The sequence below is a fragment of the Grus americana genome, chromosome 5 (genome assembly GCF_028858705.1).
Source record: "Grus americana isolate bGruAme1 chromosome 5, bGruAme1.mat, whole genome shotgun sequence".
NCBI lineage: Eukaryota > Metazoa > Chordata > Aves > Gruiformes > Gruidae > Grus > Grus americana.
The window spans coordinates 57,673,713-57,698,704 of NC_072856.1; the positions used below are offsets into that span (position 1 = coordinate 57,673,713).

Consider the following 24,992-nt stretch of genomic DNA (forward strand, 5'->3'; position numbering starts at 1 on the left):
CAGAAGTTTGATAAAGACTGTCCCTGTTCACTTTGTTTCTCTGTGTTGCTAGAAAATGAAGGGATGAACAGGTGGAAAATAAGGTTGTAAGAGAATTAAAAAAGCACACAATTCAAGGAGGAAGACATGTTTTATGACTCAGTCTCCAGAGGTAGGAAGAGAATGTTTATTATCTCATGATAATGGAGGACTCTGCTCATGTTCATGCCATACTCCAAATTGTCTGCATTGTCCAAATGTTACCTAGTGCTCTGCATCACATCTGAAATAAGTCAGCTGGTGAGGCTGGGAGAGAAGGGAGCTAAATTCTGGCATGGCAAGCTTCAGCCAGTGTTTGTCCAAGAAAGCAGAGACATAACGGCCCTGACCGTTCCTAGGGATGAAGGGATCTTCACACTGCTGCCCAGACTCTGCTCTTGACATAACTCTGGAAGAAGGTTCATCTCTGTAAGAGCTGCTATTTTCTGGCTTTCTACAGGCTGATGTGTTTGTACAAAACATTTGGCTAGAAATAGTGAGTTACAATGTAAAGTTGCAGGGTACAAAAGGATAAGAAAAGCAGCAGAAAAAACTGACTGCAACGAATACACAAAGGCTATTGGGGGGGCTGCCTCACACAGAAAGTGATTTCAAGTTGTTGAACAGACGTTGCCTGCCTTTTAATGTCTGGCAGAGTCCTAGCAGTCTGCACTGCGTCTCACTAGGGAATCCAGACTACTAAGCAGTGATGAGAAAGGAGAAAAAAAAAAAAGAGTGAGGTATTGAGAAATTGAGGTAGCAAAATAAGAGGTAGACTTCAATTTATGATTTGGAAGCCAAAGAGAGCTCTCCAGGCGATTAAGCAAGCTGCCTTCAGTTGCAGCAGCTCTCCTTACAGCTTTCAGTAGCCAGCTTCTAGATTGCTTTGGTTTGTAGTCACGGATAAGCACTCCCTCTGGAAATTACTGAAAGCAGCCCGCCACATCAGCTTGCAAGCTTATAAAGTTATATTTTAATTGTGTTATTAAACCTTTCTTGCTTTTGCTTTTGTCTGTTTACCTTCTCGATTCATCTGGATCAAGCTGTGCTGGAACATGAATGTGGTTCCTCCTGAATTGTGCTGTTTATTTGTAATAAGACATGTAATAAGAATGTGTGAAACCCACTGCCCAGAAGCAGGCTGAAATTTATCTTACTCTTTCTATTAAAGGACTGAGGTTGGAGGTGTGGTAGGGAAGTACTATAGAAATTTTGCTTTAGTATTAGGGAAAGAATTTTGTTCCTGTTTCATTTGGTATAAAGCTTCCAGACATAGGTTGATGGACAGAGGTTATCATCTCTGTTCTCACCTTAGCTATTTCCTTCCTTTCCCAGTCCTTTTCTCTTTCCTCTGATTTGAAATTCATCTTCGCCTGGCTCAGGGGACTCATTTTAGTGGGCTGGCTTAGCGCTTCCCATCAGAAAGGTTATGCTAAGCAGCTGAAAAAATTAAATATACACTTTTGGCTCCAGGACCAGTCAGACAGAATTACTACTGGGACTGGGACTGGGGGGGGAGGAGGAATTGCAGATGTCATTGCTTTTTTTCTTTATAAGCAGTGTATATTACCTTCTTTGAGTAAATTACTGAATTTTCTTTTTAATTATATCTGGTCACAGTTGCATTCTGATCCTCTTTTTTGACAGAAGTCCTACAAGACAGAAGCTCCTGCTGTATCTCTAACTTGAATCCACAGATGCTTGCCATTAAAAAAAATGCCAATTCTTGCCAGATATTATTACTGAAGAGCATAGGAGATAATGGTGCTGTTCCTTAGAGTGAGACACAGCACTGACCCCTCAGACGCCTTCAGTAGCCATCGGTGCGGTGAGTTCTGCTGCAGTCTCCATTCTGTATCGTTTAGTTCCCCATCACACAGAGCTGTATGACATTACTAAAGCAACATGCTGCAGAGGTGAGCTCTAGGGACTTTTTGGAAGGTTTTCTGGCAGTAGGATAGATCACTGGTTTGTTAACACAAGCAAACAATTAATTTAAATAAATTAATAAATTGATTGAATAAATTGATTAAATAATGTTCCTTATCCTGGACACGCTCAAATGCTTAGCTGTGCACATGTAATTCAGATTCTGAGGGAAACTATTACTACACACAGACTCAAGTATAAGGTGTTGAACAGGAACAGTGAGAGCTACTGGCTGTTATCTGAATGAACATATTTTGCCTGAATTTTTCAAGATATTTTTAGTTTTCCTACAATAACAAATGATCCTCAGCTCTTTGATCAACTTGATATTACAGCAAAAGAAGAGAAGGAAATAAAGAGAAAGGAATTGCCATCTGTCATCTTTGGCTAATTATTTTGAGCCCTACCTTGTTTTATACACTGCAGCACACTATTTTAGGACTTGTTAACTCAGAAGTCTTCTACTCTGCAGGATTATAAATGAGTTCACCTCTAGCAAGTTCCCCACCGCTCAGCATGTTGTGCTGTCATTTCATGCGACTTTCCTCCCAATCTAATGTCATGATTTCTTAGTTCAGTCAAGTCTATTTTATCCTGCTCCCTCAGCTGAACTGGCTTTTCAGTGTAAGACTCTGTTTTGTCACCTTTTTTTGTGGGTCTATGGGGAAGGAGAGGGAACAGGACCGCATTCCTCCAAACTCCTGTTAGCAGTCCAGCACCTTGGCATTAGCTCTTCTGTAGTTTTTGGAGTGAGCCACTGAATGAAGGAGTTCTCTGCAAGTGTGGAGGGACCAAATCAGGCAGCAGATGATATTCATCTGAAAAGATGCTTGCACTATTCATGTGAAAAGCAATACACAACATGCTTCTTCAGAGGAGACCCAGGAGCCCTCTGCTTGCACCTACCCTGTGGAGGCAGCACCCCAAAGAACCATACAGAGTGAGGAAGCAGCTTCATTACTGCAGACTCTCCCAAAAATTCCACTTGTGCCCTGAGATATGGATTACCTAAACACTGGCCACTTTTTTTTTTTTTTTTTCCCCTTACAACTGAACTACCTTAGGATTCTGGGTGAATTCAGACTTGGGTTATTTTTTTAACTCTCTTGCTGAAATTTTTGTTGCTTTCTCATTAGTTTTTTTAATGTTAAGGTGCATCAGGCTGGATAAAATAGAATCTATCCTCATTTTGTAAGTGCATACTCACTATCTTTCATTTTCACAAACAAATGTTGGGGGTTTTTAGTTCCTTCAGCAAGCTGATGTTTTTCAATATAATTGGAAAGCAAGTTTCCAGATAAATTTTTAAAGTCTAGATATGACAAAACAGTGTGATTAAGATCTGAGTTAATCAACAGAAAAGAAACAGGTAAGCTTTCAGGAAATACTAAAATCTCTCTAAAAGTTTAGATCCTCATGAGTTTTTTAAAAAGTGGGGAGGGCAATGAAAATTATCTTTCAATGGCTTTTTATTTTTTTTTTTATGAAATGTGTAAACAGCCTGAGCTAAAATCCTGGATTTGTGCATTTTAAGCTTTGGTATACTTGGAGATAAACTGTGGTATTGTCCTCTGTAACAGTAAGCTTATTTTCTTTTGAAAATAAGAACTACAAGTGGACAGTGATTGTAGGAAAAGAGATTTTTTTTTTAAGAGACTCCTACAGAAAGGCTACTAAATGTCATCCCAGGACGCTGAACTTCCCCACGGACATCCATTCAAAAACACCACATAAGATCAAACTCAGTGATTACACTGTGGCTGGGTGAATTTGTTCCAATTTAAAAAGACTTCCAAATATTCAATCAAATTGGAATGAGGGTCAACCATTTTGAAAATCAGTTTTATATGCCTTGATTATATTTCACTTCACTGGTCATTTCCTTCTTTTAACAAGGACAAGAAGCAGAGCAAAACTGTTTTTGCATCAAGCTCATCTAAACCCAGGTAAGAGTAGAGTGCATGTGCAGAGCCCCAGGGGACTGAAAAACAGGAATTCAAATGACTTTTCCGAGCTTCTTGGTTTTTTTACTCCACAGAGTGTAGACCGTGCCAAAAAATACCAAAACAATCTCACTTATCTTTCCTACACTAGCAGCACTCTTAAGATGAAAATTCACACACATTATTCAAAGAAAATAAATAGACTCCAGCAAGGCAATCTAAAGCTTAGCCTGTCTTTATTTTTTTTAATCTAATTAATTTCTTACTTTGAAATACATTTCAATATTTCATAGGTCATTGAAAACGATAGGATCAGTGAATGACATTTCTTCTGCATATCTACCACTTGAAATAAAGTCAAGCAACAAAGAACAAAGAGTCTATTCAGGAGAAAAGTAGAAGAGTATCTAAGCAAAATACGGAAAAATGAATCATTACTTAAACTTATACTATGTGCTGCATAGGAATGTAAACTAGAATCACTCATAACTCCTCCATCTTTTCAACATCTCTGTACCTCTAGCATTGAAAAAATCCTTACTTCAGGAGACCTGATGAAGGAGAGAGAGCATATACATACCGGCAATTAAGAAAGATGGGTGGACTGCCCAGATAACTGTGGCATCAACAATGAAGTGCAATGCATCTGTATTATAAGAACTACTCCATCAGAAGAAAAAATATTAACTGGTGGTAGGCAGCTGTGGATATTGCAGCTTCCTAAACAACTTTCATTTTTTATACATGTTAATAACAATTATTACAGGCTTGGCTGAGGCAAGCACCTAGAGTACTATAATAAACAGATCTGCTGTTATTCCCCTGGTTCAGAAAACATAGCACAACTGAACGATGAGAGACTACAGACTGACGTGAAGAAATGAAACATTTTTACAGACATCAGAAAGTTAGAAAGAAAGCATAACTTCACAAAACATCACTTATTAGTTACCTGTCCCAGAGAGTAGGTGAAGATTTTGCGAGCCTGCCCTGGAGAATTCTAGGTTGCCATAGGCAGGTTGGCACCCAGGAATTTCGTACCCTGCAGCATGAATAGAGGATAAACCATGGCTAGGTATGGCTCATAAGACATACGAGTGATAACCTAGCTAGATTTGCTGCACATTAGTAGGCTATGGCATAATTTGGTACTAATTATTATTCAGGATATCTTTCTTTAAAGCAGTATTAAAACTACAAAACAAGGTGATGTTACAGCACACACATTTAGTGATTTTCTTGTATGACTATTGTAGGTCAGAATAAGCATTTATAATTGACCTTATGACGGCTGTAAATGGGTGCTACTCCATCTGTTTTAGTGGAGAAGCATCCGGTCTTAAGATTTGTGAATCAAACCCTTATATTTTTGCATTGTAAAAACATCAGATTAAACAAATTTATGCTTCATTGAAAGAGGGTCAGCAAAATTCCTTCTGAGCACCGTAGTGAGAACAAGTTTAACAGTGTTAATTAAATCTGGGCTGAGGTTCAAGTTCCACATACCAGGTTCCATGCACATCTACCAGCAGCAGAACAATAGCTGCAAAATGTTTGCTGGAAATAAAAAACACAAAGAGAAGCAATCTGAACTAGCAATATGAGCTATGAATAACACACAGCAAAAGCAGATCCAGAGCCCAGGAGAAGGCCAATGAGGCAGGCAAATTAGCAGTGAGAGCTGTTGCCCAACATTAGTGTCAAGCAATGCTGGTAGGATTCAAAACACTCTGTTCAGTCCTTAGTCAAGCAAATTCTCACCCAAGTCAAAGGTGTTTTTTCCTGAGTAAAATCTGAGTAAGGACTACAGTATCTGGCCACGCAGAATACCTCATACAGTATTGCTGTGTTCCTTTGCAATATCAGAAATGCAACATAACATGCCTTGAAGGATAAACTCAATAAAAGATCAGTTTTTCCTCATGCAGGCATATTCATATTTATGAACCAGAATTTTTGCATAAGCTTTCCCTGTGGTCAGTGATCACAACACACGCAGAAAATCCTACCTTCTAGTATTCACCATCAATTGCCAGTGGGCATACTGCAAAGTAGGGACCTTCTGGACCGTGAACACATCCTTACGTACAGGATACATTTCAGGAGCAGTAACTGTGCTACAGAGAGCAGCAGAGAATCTCAGTGTCTATGGGAAAGGAGAACTCTGCTGAGTCTCTTGCCACCACTGTAAGTCCACCCTGGGATCAGCTTCATGTCAAGAACTACCGGCAGCAAGACGATGCTCTTTAAGACACTCTGAAGAAAAGCACTAAGTGAATTCCATTACCTTACTCTAGTTGTACTACTGAGTTGAATAAGGAAGGAACGTTTAAGTATCTTTTAACTTCTTCCATACCAGACTTGGATTAAGTATGTGAAGACAGCCAGGGACGACAGAAAAAATGAGATGGCCTGAGCTTTAGGTGTTGTCACCACATGAATTTACTGCAATATTAGCTTTAAAATCAATGTGGAGGTGAGAATAAATCTTTGCAATCTGTAATACCTCGGTATTGTCGGTTCTTCGGTGAACTATCAGTATTACTTTGGATTATGTATCTCACAGCTTTTCTGATGTTCTCAAACTGCAAATCTCATAATCAATAGGTGTCTACTTGTTTAATACATACCAGTTCTGCGGTACTTCATTATGTATTTTCATTCTCAACTATGAGTGTCAGGAAAACAGGCCACTGTAGGAATACAGATTTGAATGGTCTCTACCTGGCTCTCCATTTTGCATCTGCATACTTTTAGGTACAAAATTGTAAACTGCTCCTAAAAACCAGGTCTTTGAAATCTTAATTTTGAAAAAAAAAAAAACCAAAAACCCAGTGAATTCAGCCACAGATTTTTCCAGAAGAAGTGGAGATTTTTCAAACCAGTGCATTTCGCATATTTTCCTGCACTTCACTGAGAAGTCCTCCATAGTAATTTTCTAACAAAATAAGAAACCCTGCAAATTCTGAGATGGATGAAATGAAGACATTGGGCTTTTCAGGCCCACAAAATTAATTAAATTGGGGGTCTTGGAGCAAAGAAGCCATTTGAGCAGGGAGAAATCGCTGCTGTCTTCAGATCCATTATCAGCTCTCTTCCATGTAGTCTTAATCTAACCTATCTCATACCTTTTACTCATATGTAGCAAATAGCTTTGCTATAGGTAATCTTGACAAAACATTTTAAGGCTATGAGGTTGTGAGATGTTTTGACAGAGAGGGGAGGGGTGTGAATTCTACTTTAGCTATTTGCTCAGTGTTTTTCCTGACATTTTACAGTAGTAAGTCCCATGTAATTGCTCCATAAATGAGCTAATGCAGAGAAAAGCTCTCTGCTCTAAGTGTGCTGGGTCTTTCAAAAGCTCCCCAAAGGGATTTAATAACATCCTGTCTCAGATAATCAGTGTCAGTTGTAGTCAGTCTAATCACATTCTCATGTGCAAGGTTGAAAAATAATTAGTAACTGTAAGATTTATTTATTTGCCTGATATACAAACACAAAAATTAATTTGTCATTTTCTGCAATTTACATGGGATATTGTTTTTTTCATTGGCAAATCATAAATCAGCAAAACTTACCCACATTTTTGTCTAAAGCAACTGTGCATTTTAAAGGAAACAAAACGGAAAATGCTCCTAGTTCTGTCACTGTGTTGTTTCCTTTCTGAAACAACAGTTGTAAGAAATTTGTAAATATTGAAAATAATAAACAAGCCTATTTAAAAAGAATATTGTAGAGTCACAGTATACAAATAGTAGTGTACTACAGGAAAAATATCAGTCCCAAAAACCTGATGATAAAGTATTTCAGATTATCAGATTTTAAGATGACTTTTTATTATGCCATAGCATGACTAACTTATTTTCCTCTTCTTTCTACAGAGCTTCCCTTATCCCTCACTGATGTGATTGAGATCGACTCCAGTGTCAAGTGAGGTTCGAATTTGGGTATATTGTTGTAATAGCCTGTGTTTCCTTGTCTTGTCCTAGAACATGCAGTATGTTACTTCAAATATTGTCTGTGGCTCATCTGACAATATTCACGGAAGATACTTACAGACCTATAGCCAATCTGAAAAAAAAAAAAAAAAGAGGTGGATTTCTCAGTGAAACATGATCAACACTTTATTTCACTGCCTAGAGAAGAACAACTAACAGTTCATCAGTTTTGGTGGCAGATGGTGATTGATCCACCATGCCTGGAGTAGACTCACACAGACTGCTTTGTCTGTTTAAGAAATAATGTCATGAGAAAAGTAAACAAAATGCCCCTTACGCTCCCCTCTCCATATTTCATAGGTGAGTAAAATTTTTAGCTTCTGATAGGTATAAAGATCCCTGGTTTGCATGCTACTCTTCAAAAATGCTGCTCTTTTTATGCTAGAATATACATGGTTATTTTATAAACGCCAATGCAAATCTGAATGATTTTTGTGAAATAATGTGTTTTTCAGAAGTTGGAGAATTTCATGGTTGCTCCATTTGTGAGTGGAAGACTTAGTGAATAGACTGTAGCAGTCTCTAAGCAAAAGCCACCCCAAATCTTGCATCTGCTAAAGGGAGAAGGATTTTCTGTAGAGCAGGAAAGAATGTGTCCTGATCTGATTTTAGCTTAAACTCAGTGCTCTTTAAGACTTGAAGAGGATTTGAAAGTCACCGTTAAACTGGGTTGTGCTATTATGATTTCTGTACTTGCCCAATTTAGCCCTATTTTACTCCAGTATGAAGAAGTTAAGTGCAAGAACCACTATTTTTGCTTCTATTAACAGCATGCAGCTATTTTAAGGGCATGCTTTTATAAACACTGATAACCCCAGATGAAACATTGACAGAGCAAGCTGGAAGAACCTCAGGGACACCTTGGAACATACTGTCACGACTCTACCCCCACATCCCGTCCTCATTGAAGAGGCACATGGCAGTGATGCTGATTTAGCATCATAGATTTACAAGATGCTGTCAGCTGTGCTTGCTACCTACTTTCCTACCAGTCATGCCAATGTAGGTAACTGGCTGTCATCTCCATGGAACAAAGGCTGGAGCTAATAAAAATGTCAAACAATGCATTTTCTGTGAGGGGGTGGCAGTTCTATTCCTGGCATTACCCAGAACTACCTATGACCACAGCATTAAATAATGTAAAACTGCTTCAAGGACTGCAACAATATATCTTAATTAATATTTTAAATATAATTCCCTAATTGAAAACCAGGGTCCTATGGAACCGTGCATCCCTCTAGTTGGGGTAATCTGCAGGGACTGGACCAGTAGCTCCACAGTGCGGACACAGATACTAACAGAGTACCTGGGAATATAAGGAGGCCAGGAATGTCTATCGAGCAGAAAAGGGTGGAAGATGAGAACACTTGTCATCAGCCAAGTTAATACCTATTTTCTGTCAGCATAGGAATACACAGATGTTGCCCTGCCAGCTCAGTTTAACACATTTTAGGAGATGGTGTTTCACTGGCAAAAGGCCAGCCGGGTTGGGCACCTCTCAGTATCTTTCTGATCAGGCACAAAAATCCACTCTTTTTTCTCATGCCATTTCTTGTCTTTTTTGCCCCACTCTCCTAACAAGCTCCTGCCATGGCTTCTCTTCACCTACAACTTTGCCCATCTGTGCAATTCCCATCTAATTTTTTCTGGTATGGCCACTGGCTTGTCTTGGTCATCAGTTGCTGCAATGCTGAAGCGGAAAGACCAGTTCCATGTCCCCTCTTGAGAAACCAGGCGCTACAGCAAGCTTCATCTGCCAGGAACAGTTAGAGAGGAAGTCTTGTTCAGTCTTGAAACTCTGGGATCAAGAACACTTGAGATTGAAACAATGTGAGATTTAGTTGCCAAGCTAATATGTCTCTGTTGACCAGGTATGATCTTCTTTTTCCAGATGCTTTTAAAGTGTTCAACTTGGAATGTTTATAAAAACGTTATAGCGTGAATTCTTGACACTCTGGAAGGCTCCTTGAAGTACCTCTCCTACAAAGACAGGCTGAGAGAACTGGGGTTGTTCAGCCTGGAGAAGAGAAGGCTTTGGGAAGACCTTATAGCAGCCTTTCAGTACCTGAAGGGGCCTGCAGGAAAGCTGGAGAGGGACTGTTTACAACGGCATGAAGTGATAGGACAAGGGGTAACCATTAAACTAGAAGAGGTGGATTTAGATTAGATAGAAGGAAGACATTCTCCACTGTGAGGGTGGTGAGGCACTGGAACAGGATGCCCCCTCCCTGGAAGTGTTCAAGGCCAGGTTGGATGGGGCTTTGGGCAACCTGGTCTAGTGGAGGGTGTGTGTGGGGGGGTTGGAACTAGATGGTTTTAAGGTCCCTTCCAACCCAAACCATTCTATGATTCTATGATTCTATTCTATGATTTTAGGTCCCAGCTCCAAAGCAGGCAGGTTGAGGACTTCTTAATGAAACAAAAAAATCATTAGCTATTTTTTGTTATGAGTAAACCCAGATTTTTTTCCTTAGTTATATTTTCAGAAATGTCTAAGGCATTTTAACATAAAAATATGGCATAAAAATTTTGGGTGACCTCAACAATCAGTGCTACCGGGTTGTTGTATCTAGCTTACCTAGCTATTTATCTATCTACATTTATCAAACCATGTGGGCAGGCTTTTGTGGAGTAAATGTGTATGTTTATGCACACACACATATGTGTATGTACGTACTTTAAATCCACTATTTTCAGAAAATGTATGGGATAAATAGTATATAAAGCCTTAAAGTTAAACTTCCATGCTCAGACTATAAAGTGAATGAATAATTACAGCTGCATTAGGCATGTTGAATGAGCACTTGTGGTAGGTTTGGAGCTACTTGCAATATTTGATTTTATGTTTTCATATACGTGTGTAGCCAAAACACAAATTATGTTTCATTCAGACACAAGGTAGTTGGTTCAATACAGGTGTACCGACAAAATGTAAGGATTTATGACTAATGAACTAATGAGCTTTCTTTTCTTAAAACACTTGGATGCCATGCCTTTTGTGAATAATGCCACAGAAGATGCCATGAGCTAATCAGTTTTACATAAATTTCTAACAATTAGAATCTGGTTTAAGCTCTCAAAAGGATCCCTGGAAACAGTCCATGTTTTTCCAAACTTTTTCAACTTTATGACATTAACTGGATACTCTAGTTTGCATATGAACATCCACCATTAGCTTGAATCTAGTTAGGTATTACAACAAAATCCAAGACTGTGTGAAGCTTTGCAAACTCAGTGATCACTTCTCGGTATTACTGCGGCATCATGATTCTATGATTTTATTGTGGCTATATGACTTCATATTTTGTCAGTCTTTAAATGCATGAAATATACTAACTGATCTGAAATTTAACAGCTGGCTGAGTACAATTTTACTGATGATTAGATTTGGGGAAAGAGAAACAGGTGCAGAAACACTCCCTTCTGCAACTATAGAAAAATATGATAGGAATTAGTCATTCAGTATCTGCATGGAAATAATCATAAATCTTAATAATATTTCATTTTGAGTCTCCTGCTTGGGAAACTGATCATCTGCATAGTGTGAAAAGCATTAGCTAGCTTTACTGTCTTGCAGCTTATAAACTATTGCTATAGAATAAAACCAGTCACACTTCTCAGGGTTACAGATCATCTTTGCAATATAATTTAATGACAGCTGATAGTTTGCATACTGCTTAAATGCATTCTTGTGGGAAACAATAGCCATAAGCACGTTGTATAGGTGCCGAAATATACCTGTTGTCTGTAGACGTTTCCCACTGGAACTATACTTGCTTATATGTTTTATATGTTGCTACATATTTTCCCTTCATGAAGTTTCAGTATTAGTAACGGCTCTCCACTGCTGTGAATGATAATATCCAACAGCTTTTCTGAGGCATTTGTTTTGATGATGAGTTTTTGTATGACAGCAGAACCCATTTTTCATGAGGAATGGTTTTCTGCATGCAGAAGAACAAATATCAGACTGACTTAAGGGCTGTCCTTTCCTCCATTTCCCTTGGGCTCTTTCCTTCACCTTGCTGAATAAGTGTTGTTTCTAATGTAATTAGGCCATCTTGAATCATTACCCCCCCTACTTTTTCTCTATCACAAATGCTTTGCTCCAGTGTCCCAGCAGCAGATCCATTTTTTGTCCTTTATTATGGTTTGACTTCAGGCAATCTTTATCCAGCTCCAGCTGTCCTCTCTGAGCCCACTTGACAAAGCTTTGTTTCAACATGGAGAACATTATGGCAGTAAGTATCAGGCCAAGAAGACTTCTATGTCTAGAAGTGAATTTTCATCAATCTTAATGAGAAATATTTGGAAAAATCTTTTGGTTTACTAATATGGAATATTAGGATTCTTAAGGTATCAGCTGCATAAATTAGCCGTATACTAAAAGCAACCTTCTAAGTCCTTTATAGCAGGTGTAATTCTCCCTTTTTCTCATTTTCCCACACTCTTCCTTGAAGACTCTAAGTTTGGGAGCTTTGGATAATCACTGACTCATTTTGTCATCTAGGAATGGACTATGTAAGAGGACTTTTCTAAATATATGGATGTATTTACTGCAGACATAAGCTGTGCTTGTATTTATATTTCATACCTTTTCCAAAATCTGCTATTATGTTTTTAAGTAGGCATGTGAATGTGTGAATAAAATCATACTGAATATAGAGTAGGATTAAGTTTACTGAGAATAGCAGCTTTTTTGTGCAAAGACTTGTCTGTGCTTGCACAGTTCCAGCAATCCATGCCCGGTGCCTCCAGAGAATCTGAAAGAACCAATAATTACAAGACATCCCTTTAAAATGACACTTGTTTTACATGGTAAGTAGAATAAAGCTAACATTTAAAACTGAAATATACTCCTTTCACCCCAAAGAGATATCCTAAATTATATCTGATAGCTCAATAACTTTCATTTACTCACTGAATACATAAGCTACAGATCTGTTTTCTAAGCATCTCCAGTAAACTATCACGTGAGGTGTTTCAGCAAGAGAGGGAAGTGCTGGCATGCTGGGGAAAGGGCAGTGCTGCCTCTCTGGGAATGCTGTGCAGAATCCCAGCCACCCATTTTCAAAAGAGGGATTCAGTCTCAAAGAGATGCACTGAAAAGGCTTTTTCTAAGTCTTAAGAGGCATCTTAGAAAACAACCTCAAAAGCTGGGCTGGTCTACATCAGTCCAAGAAAAGAAAGACTGAGTGGGGATGTGGCTGCCATTTAAAACATAATAGGAAGGAGGGGAAAATTATTTCTTCTAAAGAAAAGTAATGCCTTAAGAAGAAAGTGAACAGAACTGATCATGATTACATTTTCTTCTGGAAATTAGAAGACTTTTAATGATGGAACAAATGATTCTGGAACAGCCTTCCAATAAGAGTAGTAGATAGAAAACCACATAGAAGATGGAGTATCTGGTTGCTGTAACCTCAGATAACTGTTCCAAAATGTCCAGGTTCCTAAATGTCTTTTTTTCCTAAACTGCTTTTTCACAAAAAGGCTATTGTCAATAAATTTATTCTAACAATGGATCTCAGCCCTTCCAAATCTTCCTCCCTTCAGTGTTCAGTGACATTCAAGTAAATTGGTACTTGTGGGTGAACAGAACTAAGCACCAGCTCAGTGCTGCCAATGACAGGAGTCAGAAATCGAAGAAATATCATTGAGAAAGCCAGTGTCAAAAGTCCTACCCTTCTCAGCCTGGTGTGGCTAAAAAATTTGTCACTTCATCTCTGCTAGCAATCCATTTATGAGTCCTACACTTCCACGTGTTTACAATACAAATGCACTGCAACAGAGCAGTTGTATTTTCTATTGAGAATACTATGATTACAGAGATAATATCTAGAGAAACTTTCCCCGGGGATACTTCCAGGCAGCTTAAAATCAATAGAAATTATGACTATTTTACATCTCTTCAGATTTCGTTCTGGCTTGTCTATATAACCCTTATCTTTTACCCCTGAAGAGAATGGGTGCTTTCACTGTGGATAGATTTTTATGTTTCTTTTGCTCAGAAAATTAAGCACTGAGTGATCTACTTCAGAAATGTGCTCACTGGAGAATTGGTAAATATGCATGTAAACAACTGCCCTAGAGTATAATCTGAGCTATTTTCGTGTTATAGTTTGGTAGGGTAGAAGAAGGAATTAATTAAAAAAACCAGAGACTAGATTTCAGTTCAGAAATTGTTTTTCTGTCTGCTCAGAAACCCAGTTGAGTCCTCCTCTCCTTCCTGCCACCACAGATTTAGATTATTTTTGCTAAATTCTGCTCTTAGTGAAGAAGTTATTCATCACTGACTGTACCTGTGATGAAATAATTTAGTGGAATTGCCTGGGTTGGTTGGAATGCAGTTTATCCCTTGTATATCCATGCAGGTACTCTCAGTCCATCCTGCACTCTGTGGGGCTATTTGAAATTGATTCTTTCTAGTTTTATGTGTCTTCCATTATAAAGGACAGATTTTCTATTGTCTTAGGATACACTACATTCATTTTGAAGACACTTATCTATGCCAGGCACTGTTACATCGGACTCTTGGGTGTGTCAAATAAACAATATGGCTCCCAATGTAGAGAAAATCAGTTCACTTCTCTGTCACTCGACTTGCTCTCCTGCCCTTTTCCCTTCTCATCCATTTAAAGTATCAGTTCATTGAAGGAGGGGAAATCTTTTAGGATTTTGGGAGAACAGCATGCAGTGTAATGAATCCTTATCTCAGGATGGGACTTCAAGCAATATAGTAAAGAGAAAATGACAGGAAGATTCAGGTGGTGTCACTTGAATGGCGAGTCTTTTGAGAAATCAAGAAACAAGATAGCAAGAACATTATGTGAGGGATGGCAGTCCCTGAGATGTATTAAAAACTTCCTAATACTCTCAGATTTGTTTGGGGTTAAATTTCAGGTTACCTAATGGGAAGATTTGAAAATTATTTTGTTATCCTGAATATCTTTTTAAACCAGACAAATATCAATGAAAAGGTTGAATTCAGAATAACACAGGCTCAGAGGTAAAGATAATGCAGAATTCCACCTCCCCCTGGATGAGCGCTGCCAGGGGAGAGGGCACCGCTGGGATGAAGAAGCGGATGTGGTGCTCCTGCTTGTGCCAGAGCAAGGGGCCGTGACTGCTGCTTCTGCAAGAGGGATGAGCAAGAGTTTTCAGCCTGCTCACAGCATCCTTTCCCTTGGCAGTAACAAAGGCAGGTCTCTGGCAGAGGCAAAGCAGGCAGCTGCCCCAGCAACTGCATACTTTGTCTATGTCTAGAGCTGGCTCTGCAAATCCCATTCCATTTATTTCAGGGCTTGAATCATATACTATACCTGGCGCAAGGCCCATTCTGTGCTTTAAAAGTGCTTTGGGGGGGAAAAAAAGGCACTGCAAAACAAAATCGCCAGGTGTGAGCAATCAGAGCACAATTAAATCTATTATGAATGGAATGAATTATCTCCTTAAAGAAATATTAGCTGTTGTGGAACATGTCTCATTCAGCAATTAAAAAACGTATACGTTCAGGTGAGTCTTATTACTGCTTGGCTAACTCCTGTTACTTCTTCGTACTCTCTTTTGCCAGAACTGGATGTGTTGCAGAAAACAGACTCAATCTTCATCCAGATGTACATCAGTGAGTCACGGGCATGAGACTGCTTTATTCAGTATAGACAATGTCTAACTATGGTAACAGAAAACTAATGGATACTTTTAAAACTAGGGAGATATAAATGCAGGATGGTGAGAATTCAATGGCAGGCAATACACCCCTCAAAGGACGGCCATTAAGGGTTAAAGGTGAGACAGGCTCTGAAGTAGTACTTGGCAGAAGTGCAGGTTGTGCTTTCAAGACGTGAATACAGAAAGGTTATTCTCTCTAACCAGCCTCACAGACACCTACATTTGGGATTCTGGGGTGCCCTGGGAGGTTGGACAGACACCAAGGTGCTTGGGGCCAAGCGGCCAGGCTTCCCAGCACTGCTGTGATTCCTCTGCGAGGCAAGACATACAGGTCCCTGGAGAATCTTGACCCATTCACAGTGCTTCAAATCCACCTAACCTATAGGGACAGGCACTACAGAGTTAGCACAGACCCCAGCTGTGATCTCATTTTTTAAGAACCCAGTGGTGATGGTATATATCACACACTTTTGGTGGTTTGAGCCCGGAGCACTGATTTGTTTCAATTTGAGACACCGCAGTCCTGCTTCTATTTTTCTCAGGGTATACCATTGCTAGATGGCTATCAGCACAGATTTCCACGCCTTCCATTGAAACCTGGCACTGGATAACGAGTAATACAAAGCCATGAAGCCAGCAAGAAAGAAATAAGAAGAAGAAAAAAAAAGGTTCTGTAGCTCGTTTCCTTGACTATATGGTATTTCTCTCTTTCTTCAGCTGTTTAAGGGCTCAGGGCTCCTTATTCAAGTGGTCTGAAAGTCCCCTTTGGACCCAGGGATCTCTTCTTGAGGTAACACAATGCCTGTATTTTGTGCCCAGGAGATGATTTGGCCCAGATACCAGAAGACCAAGCATGCATGATTTTAGATGCAGTATGCTAATGCTAACTAGGCTGTGCAAATAATTGAAATTTTAATACATTCTTTTCGATTTGGCTGCCAAGTGCAACTGATGGCTAATTGGGCCTGAGGTTTGTAACAGTGTTAACTTGTTACAGTACAAACATGGAAACCAGAAGGTCTGATCTGGTAGCTGATCCTGTCAAACAAAACAAAAACATGTACAGGAAGCCAGAATTTCCAGTACGATAGTGGGACCAAAACATGTGGAAATCTGGTTCCTACTTTTGCAAGTTTTACTGACCAAAAGCAATTAGAATTAAATTCCCATCTCAGCCAGAGGATAGCATTGTAATACGCCCTAATGTCTGCTAAGGCTCTGAGTCAGTCCTGGAGGAGGTGGAAAAGTATCATGTAGCCCATATAATCAAATATATTAGGGATGCAGAGGCCAAGTGTGACTGTTAACACCAGACTGTGCTCCCTTCACTCTCGTGTAATTCTGGTTCCTCTAACTTTCCCATGGCCCCTGCTAAAAGGTATCTCTTTTGCCAGAAACGTGCTACTGCTTGGTAGCTGAGTAACGGGTTTTGTCTCTTCGTAAAATACCAGCTTCAGGCTCCTGCCAGTTCCAGACCAGAGCTGCAGCCTCTTGGCTCCTACAAGCATAGAAAGTGTTGGATTAAACCAGGGTAGATCAAATGGTTGTCTCTGGGTAAAAGAACTCTTTTGTTTGACTTCTGAGCTGGGGAAAGCATCATGCATGATAAACAGACACCACAACTCAGCTAATGAAAAGGACAGGAATTGGGTAGCACTTGATTAGCAGGTAAGCAGTCCTCCCCCACCCCAATTAGGTGACAATGACCTAAGTGGTATTTGCAGAAGCTGGTGACTACTTAATAATGTTATAATCTGCAAGGGACCCCTGGGAATGTGAGAGATGAGAGAGAAGTGTTTGTGGGAGAAAGAAGCTCTAAATAGGCTAAATGGCCCTATGGCCATGTTTAAGGTAGCTCAGATGTGAAAACAGTAAGTCCTCAGTTACCAGATAGTTAATTCAGAACAGTTTGGGTTTTCTTTTTGCTGTGACATGTTCTCTGTGCTTTATAGAAAGAGAATTTCAGGAGCTGAAGAGCTACCTGCAGCACAAGATCACAGAACGGACTGAAATTTCTGTTGTGCCTGAGCAGTAGCTATTCTGCAGGAAGGGTGACAACCTTGACTATCACCAGAGGCTGTTCTGACTCACTGCTAACCACTGCACCATTGCAACTCTGAACATCTGAGCTCTTGGTATTAGAATTCAGAATTTTTTTACAGTATCTTTTTCTCTGTTTCTGAGCACAGCTAAAAAGTGGATTTTGTTAGCTATTTCAGCAGCGGCTAATCACTTTCTCTCAATCTATCCATCTTCTTTTGGAAAGAAGCTGTACTCTTCCATTGCTACTAGAAAGCTTAAGCTTGATCCTGGCAGCTGTTTTATACCTTTAGATGAGCAATTTTCTTGAATACTCACAGGAGTATCCAGTTAAGGTCTTTAGAGCTTGTTCTGACCGAATTTTTTCTTCCTGACTCCCTTCCTCCTTTGCAAAGTGTATTTCAGCATCATCTCTGAACTTCCTACTGGCAACTACCTCTTTGCTGAGAAGTGACATCCTTTCATGGTCTAACGCCCAGTGTCTTGTTCCTGTCTTGTTTTCATGTAATCTACTTTTAACAGCTCCAGACATCTTGGCAGGAGGGCTGAGGCACACTCACTAGCTGTATTTCTTGGCCTTTTTCTGATAAGACTTAGAGTTCCTCTGTTCCCTATGGACCCTCAAATGAACAAAATGGAAGGGGAATGCAAAATCCTACTCTCTTTCTCCCTTGCTGTGTTGAAGTGCAACAGGAATGGCAGTTTCTACATGGCAGGGAATACAGATGTGTTAACTGGACAGCAAGAGGGCGGAAGGGTATGGGCCCAGCCATGTCCTCTGCCTGCATCACTGACCAACATCTGGGAGAGCTCCATGGGAATCTAGCAACGAATCTCCACAATTCCTTTTTCATAGGATGTGTCTTAAAGGCACATTTTGACACTTTAGGATGAATTCCTGCCCTGGTGAAGTTAATGTTGAAGATCCAGCAGGAATTTGGATTTGAGTTTCTTCTTTGATTTCTTGTGAGTTCTCTGGCCATACCTGTGGCCAAAGTTAACGCTTAACACTTGTATCTCATGATATGACAAAACCTTTATGCTCTTTAGGTGATTGTCTACCAATAGATTATGTATCTATACCCTGGCAGAGCCATGAGCTACTACTTTCTGAGTCCTGAAGACTAATCCAGGTAGATGATCAGCTCTATCACCTCATGTTAATCAGACCAGAGTTAGTAAAAGAAACCCACATATTAGAATGCCCTGATATTTGCCCCCTTTTCATTGCTTTTCTTTCTCAACATATTTCAGAAACATTTCAACTAAACCATTTGTCTTGGACAATTAGACTGAGATAAGGCTACAGAAATGGGAAACTGAGGGAGAAAAAGGAAAACTTTAACATTAGCTAGTGATGTGTTCAGTTAACTGTGCACATTTCTGGTTTATAGTATGAGTTAAAAAGAATTAGTACATTGAGTACCAGTAGTAATAGCTCACTAAAATAAATGTGGATTTTACACACCTTGTAGAAAGTTGTGTCACCATTTCAATTGAAGGCAAATACTTCATCAAGTGTTATGGAAAATAAAAAATTTATTTCCATTGATAAGGTTTTTACATCCTGGTGTGAAATGACCTTTCATCTCAGACCAGTCTTGCTCTCTGATTAACTCCTATGGGTGGGGTAAAAGTATTAATATATTTTTCTATCTTCACCTCACTGATGTTCAAGCTCAGGTTCTTTCCAACTCTGCATTTTTTTAGAGGATAGTAATTTGCTGAAGGAATTCTTAGCAAGCTGATGTCAATCTGATTACGATTAACAATATGTTCCATTTCCATTTCCCTCCTTCAAATTGGATTGAATGATGGTAGTACAAGTCAGAAAAAAAAGAGATTTAAAATAAGCTGAGGTGTCTCTAGAGTTCTGTAAATAAAAGGTTCATTCTTTTATGGTAGGCAGCCATTTTTTGTATGTATCCCAACACTTTTCTGTTCATTTGGACCTGACAAGGTAAATGAGTAATAAAAATGAAACAGGCAAGGTAGATGCAAGGAAAATGCAGTTGTCTGGATTTATCGAGCCCACTTGATGGTGTTGAAATTATTTTTTCTTATTTTATAGCCATCATTCTGTTCAGGCCTGCTAATGTATGTCAAACACCACATGAATGAATAAACAAACCTTTCTTATGTGTAAATGGAAATGATGTACTCTAAAATTAGTGTGTCTACTTCAGCCCGGAATAATAGATACTGAAAAACTTGTTCTCTTCTTTTTAAATTGAATTTAAGTATAAATATGAAATATAACAGCTTTTAGTTAAAATTGACAGTCCCAATAATTGAGAAGGTGGAAACACATGGGTAGCCCCACTAAAGACTTATAAGGAGCAGGCAGGTGAACCACCACAAGTGCTGGAGAGGTAGCACAAAGGCTGAGCATGTTGGGTTATGCTCTCAGCAGCACATGTGGCCTCTGAATCATCAGACCTCTGGTGGAAGCAATGGGTCGTAGGAGTGCTTTGCTGGGAGGCTTTGACCTGCAGATTAGCTGGTGCAGGTGGGCTGTAGGAACTGATCTCAAGGGAAGGATGCTCACTCCCAGCATTGCCTCCCTCTAGCATTTGCTGAAGACTGTCTGAAAAGTTCTTGAGAGATACCACTGGGACTTGGGAAGACTGCAGAAAGAGATGCCTGACACACAGCTCCTGAGAAGGCTATCAGCAGCCTACATCTGTGCTGCTTCAGATGAACTGTGATGGAGAAAGGTCTGAGGAATCCCCATTTGGAGAGCCTGGACTGAAGCAGAAAGGTTAAAGGATGGGAGACAAGGTATGGAGACAGAAAAAGAGCATGCACTCCTTTCTCCAACAATTTGCTAAGTATTTGTGCCTCCTTGCATGCTACAGCTGAGGTGTTTGTTTGCTGTAGCCTCAGCTGCCCTCTGCAATGGGGGAAAGGAGCAGTAAGTGTCACTGTCAGTCACTCCGTCCCTCCTAAAGGAGAGACCTCTACCCTTGTGGAGCCTGATGCAACCAGTAAAATCTAAACCCAAGGTCCCCTGCAGAGAAACCTTAGGCTGAACCCTCAGCTCACAGGACTGATGTTATTGAACCTACAGTAACTTGTACCATGCAAGCTTTTGGCTCATGATATTTCATGCTGTCTTAAAAATCAGGATCATGTTATGGCTTTAGGTTTTGTTCCTCATCCTGTTTATTTAGTGTGACTGGCAGTACTTAGAAAAATCTGAGGTAGAGATATTTTAAGTACTCTTGGAACAATAACTCTACAGAGAGGCATCGTTATGAAACATTCCAGTATGCTAATCTAGATGAAAAGTTGCAATTGAATTTGGATATTTAAGGTTAGGGCCATGTGCGGAACCTTGAGTAAAATCTGTGCTTTTGGTACTGAGATGTTGATGGCAGATAGAAAATACTTTTCTTGTGGTGTCAGACACAAAGGTTTTAATCAAGTAATGTCCTTTGCTAGACTTCTTATTTCCCAATTTATGTACTCTTTTTACTCTTCATGGAAGCTATGTTTGTGTCACACAGTCAGTGAGGAAACCTCTGTATTTAACAAGATAGATGCAGTGTTGATGTTTCTCTGCTGTGGCCCTGAAGCACTTTGGGTGTATGCAAATGCTAAACGAGCTAAATGAAATGCTTTCAGATATGCACTATAGTGAACAGGCTGCGAACACGGTCTTTGGGCCAAATTAGCACTGCTGTATTGGGCAGTGAATGAGTACATTGCTGCTATTAAGAATGAATACAGCATGATGTGTTCCCTACTTTTCAAACATAGTAGTAGTTTATGGTCGCTAATGGGTAAATTATGGCTGTTTCTGTATGATAGTATAGCAGAACATGCTTCATTCCTTTATTTCACAAACTACGTAAAATATCACAGGCAGTATTTGCAGAGTGCAAGAGAGGTGTTTCTTTTTTCCAATCTCCATCATCTTGATAAACGTAAGGTTTTGAAATTCCGAAACTAATGCAAGGAAGGCAAATATTAGGACCTCAAATCGTGAGTGCTTTTCTGACACGTTATTTTACATGAATGAGGGACAGCAGTAGATGTGTAATGGATGCTCAATAGTGAATTACTTGGGTACTGCTACCAATGCTAGAGGTAAACAGTTTATTGCCCTAATCTCCCTCTCCCTTATTGTTCAGGGTAAAGAAAGATTGTGCTTGAAGGTGTATCAGATCTGCCTTTTATCGTGTAATGTGAATAGATTGTGGGCTATGTAGTCTATCTCCCTCTGTGCTAGATTATCTGACATCCAACACTGTTTAAGCCACTGCACCTTATATCCCTCTTTCTCTTCCTTCAGCTTCCCACGTAATCAAATCTCACAGACAATCTAAACAGAAAACAAGGCACAAAGAAACAGTTAAAGAACACTTCACAAATTTTATAGTAATACAAGACTAAGTACTTTGGGCCAAAGGCACGTGCTCCCTGCTTCATGTTTTATAATCCATTTAATCAACTGATCAGGATTTTTCTTAAAATTAATTTAGTTTTAATCTTTAGCCCCATTTTTATGGTTGGAAATAGTCTTTCAACTGCAAGACTAATTGTATGCCTGCTCAGTTCATGCTCGTTTCTTTTTATACCTGTCCTGCCCTGTAACTTAAAGCATTCATCTCCCTCTCTGCTTGGTCATATCTTTTGTCTACTGGTAAAGATCAAGATTTGCAGGGGGGAGGGGAGGCGGGGAGAGGAGAGGCAGCCAGAAAAAAATATTTTTGGGAATAAGTGAAGCTTAACAAGGAACCTCCATGTAGTTGAGGTGTTTGGTGAATGTGGAGACTGACCTTTTCTCCTTTGTCCTCCTGCTAGTGTTGGCTTAAGTCTGTTATGTCCACTGATTTTGTGAGATTTGGTTCTGTGAAAAAGGAATCACAGAAATCCAGCTGAGGAAAATGTAAGGACAACCTGCAAGAGCACCCTAACACCTCGTGGGGTGAGGTTAGAGGGGACTGAGCAGGTTGGACAGGGCACTGGGGGGAAGGGCCTGACCAAGAGTTGTGTGAGGTGAAGAGCACTTTTGCTCTGTGTCTATCTTGAAGACTGATCTCTTCTATTTTAACTCTGAATGTTTGATGTCATCGCTAAAGCAGTTTCATAATTTCAGTAAAGATCAGATATTTTGGTAGTTTTTTAAGGAGGGCTTGCTGATTGCTGCTGTTGGCACCCTGCTTGCCGTGTTCTCCAAATGAACGGTGTAAACGTTTGTTTACTGCTCCCAACTTCAGAGCGCCTTTATCACCACAGTCACAATGCAATGAGGTTTTTAAATGCATCATCTCTCCCAGTGAAAATGAGAGCATTGAGCCAAAGAGATTCGGGGTCAGAGCCAGGGTGGGAGCTAAGACCTTCCTGCCCCTGAATTCTCCATGCAATGCTGATGTGCCCCTTTCCCCAGGTGTCCCTGGGTTTGCTGTGCTTTGCAGGCAAGCCTGGGGAGGTGGCAGTGAAATGAAAAGGGTTTCATCAGAAATCATTCCTCTTAAACTCTAATGTATTCCCTGTGTTAGAAGGCTGCGTGCTCCCCCAGAAGAGAAGAATCCATCCCTTAACTTAAGCTAAGGTGCTTCCAAGAGAAGCCTGCTCTATGGCAGAAACATGTGTTGTAAATGTCAAATCACTGGAAGATTTACACTTTGCTGTGGTGTTTGTAGCACAGGCTACAACTATTTTTTCATTCAAGTAGTACAGCTTGGCTGGGGAGCTGGTAAGGAGAGTCTAAGACTTTTTTTCTTACCTTGCAGATACTTTGTGTGACTTAATCCCTTCCAGTCCTAAGGAAAAGCTTTTCTCTTCTCATGTACTCTCATGAATTGCACAAAATAATATCAAATAAATTTTTGGTATTGTGATCTTCTTTGTAAGTGTTAAGTTCTCTGCCTTCAGCGGTCAAGTCCTCTGGGGCAGGTTCAAAATTCTGGCTAGGTTCAAAATAACTGCTGGACTTAGTGACACAACTCTTCTTCCCATTGGTGCCTGTGATTTCTTTCTTTTTTTATTTTTCAGGCTGCTCTCTGATTTTTTCATTATGGCTTGTTTTTAATAGCACACTTGGTCCTCTGGCAAGTGTTTTTATAGTGCTACAATCAAGTAACCTTCTTTCCTCTTGTAGGCTGATTCCAGTACTGGGGTGTTCAGAGACTGGAAATGTTGTTCAACTTTGCATGTTGGGGAAAGAGTGTTTTTGTGCAGTCACAGAGTGAACAGCATTTTGAGTAAACAAAATTCAAACTTCTTTTGGGCCGCTTTGGAGGCGGTATGCTGGCTGGGGTTATGGGATCTGGAGCAGGGATTTTTAAGATTTTTCTCATAATACTAAATAAATATGGGTTACTGTAAGATCTTTTCAGAAAGAGATTAAGCCTCTGGCTTTCCAAATAGGTGCTTCTCAAACTGAAATTCATTTGAAAAACTTAGTGAGAAGAGGGTGAGAAGACACAGTGATGGACAGGCTGATCACACGATATTGGAAGACCTATTGATTGAACAGTGCATCCAGTTCAGTATGTTTAATCACTTTCTGCTTTGTGCAGGTTGCTTTATAGCCCTGAGTTGGCACGGTTCTTACCTGCACATGTGGGTAATGGAATAAAAGCAAAGGGCTCTGAGGGATTCTTGAACTTGAAGAAACATCATGTACTACAAGTAATAATATGTTCTGGGTAGGTGTGTACAGCTTGGTAGTGGGTTTTTATTGTTGTTTTATTTTGCAGCATCAGGTACTTAAAAACTGTGCCTGGAACCACACCATTCATGTCCCTGTTGTAAAACATGACTGTCCTCCAGCTATTAGTAGCAATGGCAGTGCCTTAGCAGTACTGATGGAGGTGATTGGAAAAGATGTCAGTGTTAATATGAAGAATGCCACTGTTTGGTTTAAAGCAAAAAAAAAAAAAAAACCCAACCAATTTCATACAATGGTGTGCCACACATCAATTATTTTTTCTCCCTAGCTCTGAGCTGTAGCTGTTCTATGTATTTGCAGCATACCTTTTACTGCAACATTTAGACATTTTCAGATTTGGTGCTTAGAAGTGTTTGATGTTTATTTAACTAATTGGAGAAAATACAGACTATCCACTTTCATAAATGAAAGAGCAAAAATTAATCAAAGAGTATCCCCATTATTTTGAAGTACTAGATCAACTAAGTTAAAATGGAGTTCCACACTAAGATTAATTATGCTCTGTGCTTCCTGTTGAGTAATTAGATTCAATAAAAATCATTCAGTACAAGCTGCCATTTCAGTGAGTATTTAGCAGTGTGTAATGGGCTGAGATGTGTTTTATACAAGAGACTTCAAGTCTATTCCATTTAGTCTCTGAGAAAGAACTTGTGCATGTTCACGGGAAACGTGGGGCCTGGCTTACTCGGCTCTTTGCAAGCAGTGATATAA

The 24,992-nt window shown here is 39.7% G+C and overlaps 1 protein-coding gene across 8 annotated transcripts in view; it reads right to left on the reverse strand.

Moving 5' to 3' along the window:
* Positions 1–24,992, reverse strand: part of BEGAIN (brain enriched guanylate kinase associated) — a 169,744-nt gene that overhangs the window by 69,309 nt on the left and 75,443 nt on the right. For 6 of the 8 annotated variants that reach the window (XM_054828830.1, XM_054828828.1, XM_054828832.1 and 3 more), the window contains one exon: positions 4,843–4,932. The exons of the other annotated variants lie outside the window; for them this stretch is intronic. In XM_054828830.1, the coding sequence (XP_054684805.1) occupies positions 4,843–4,932 (90 nt within the window). The remainder of the gene's footprint in view (positions 1–4,842; positions 4,933–24,992) is intronic. 8 annotated transcript variants of the gene reach the window in all.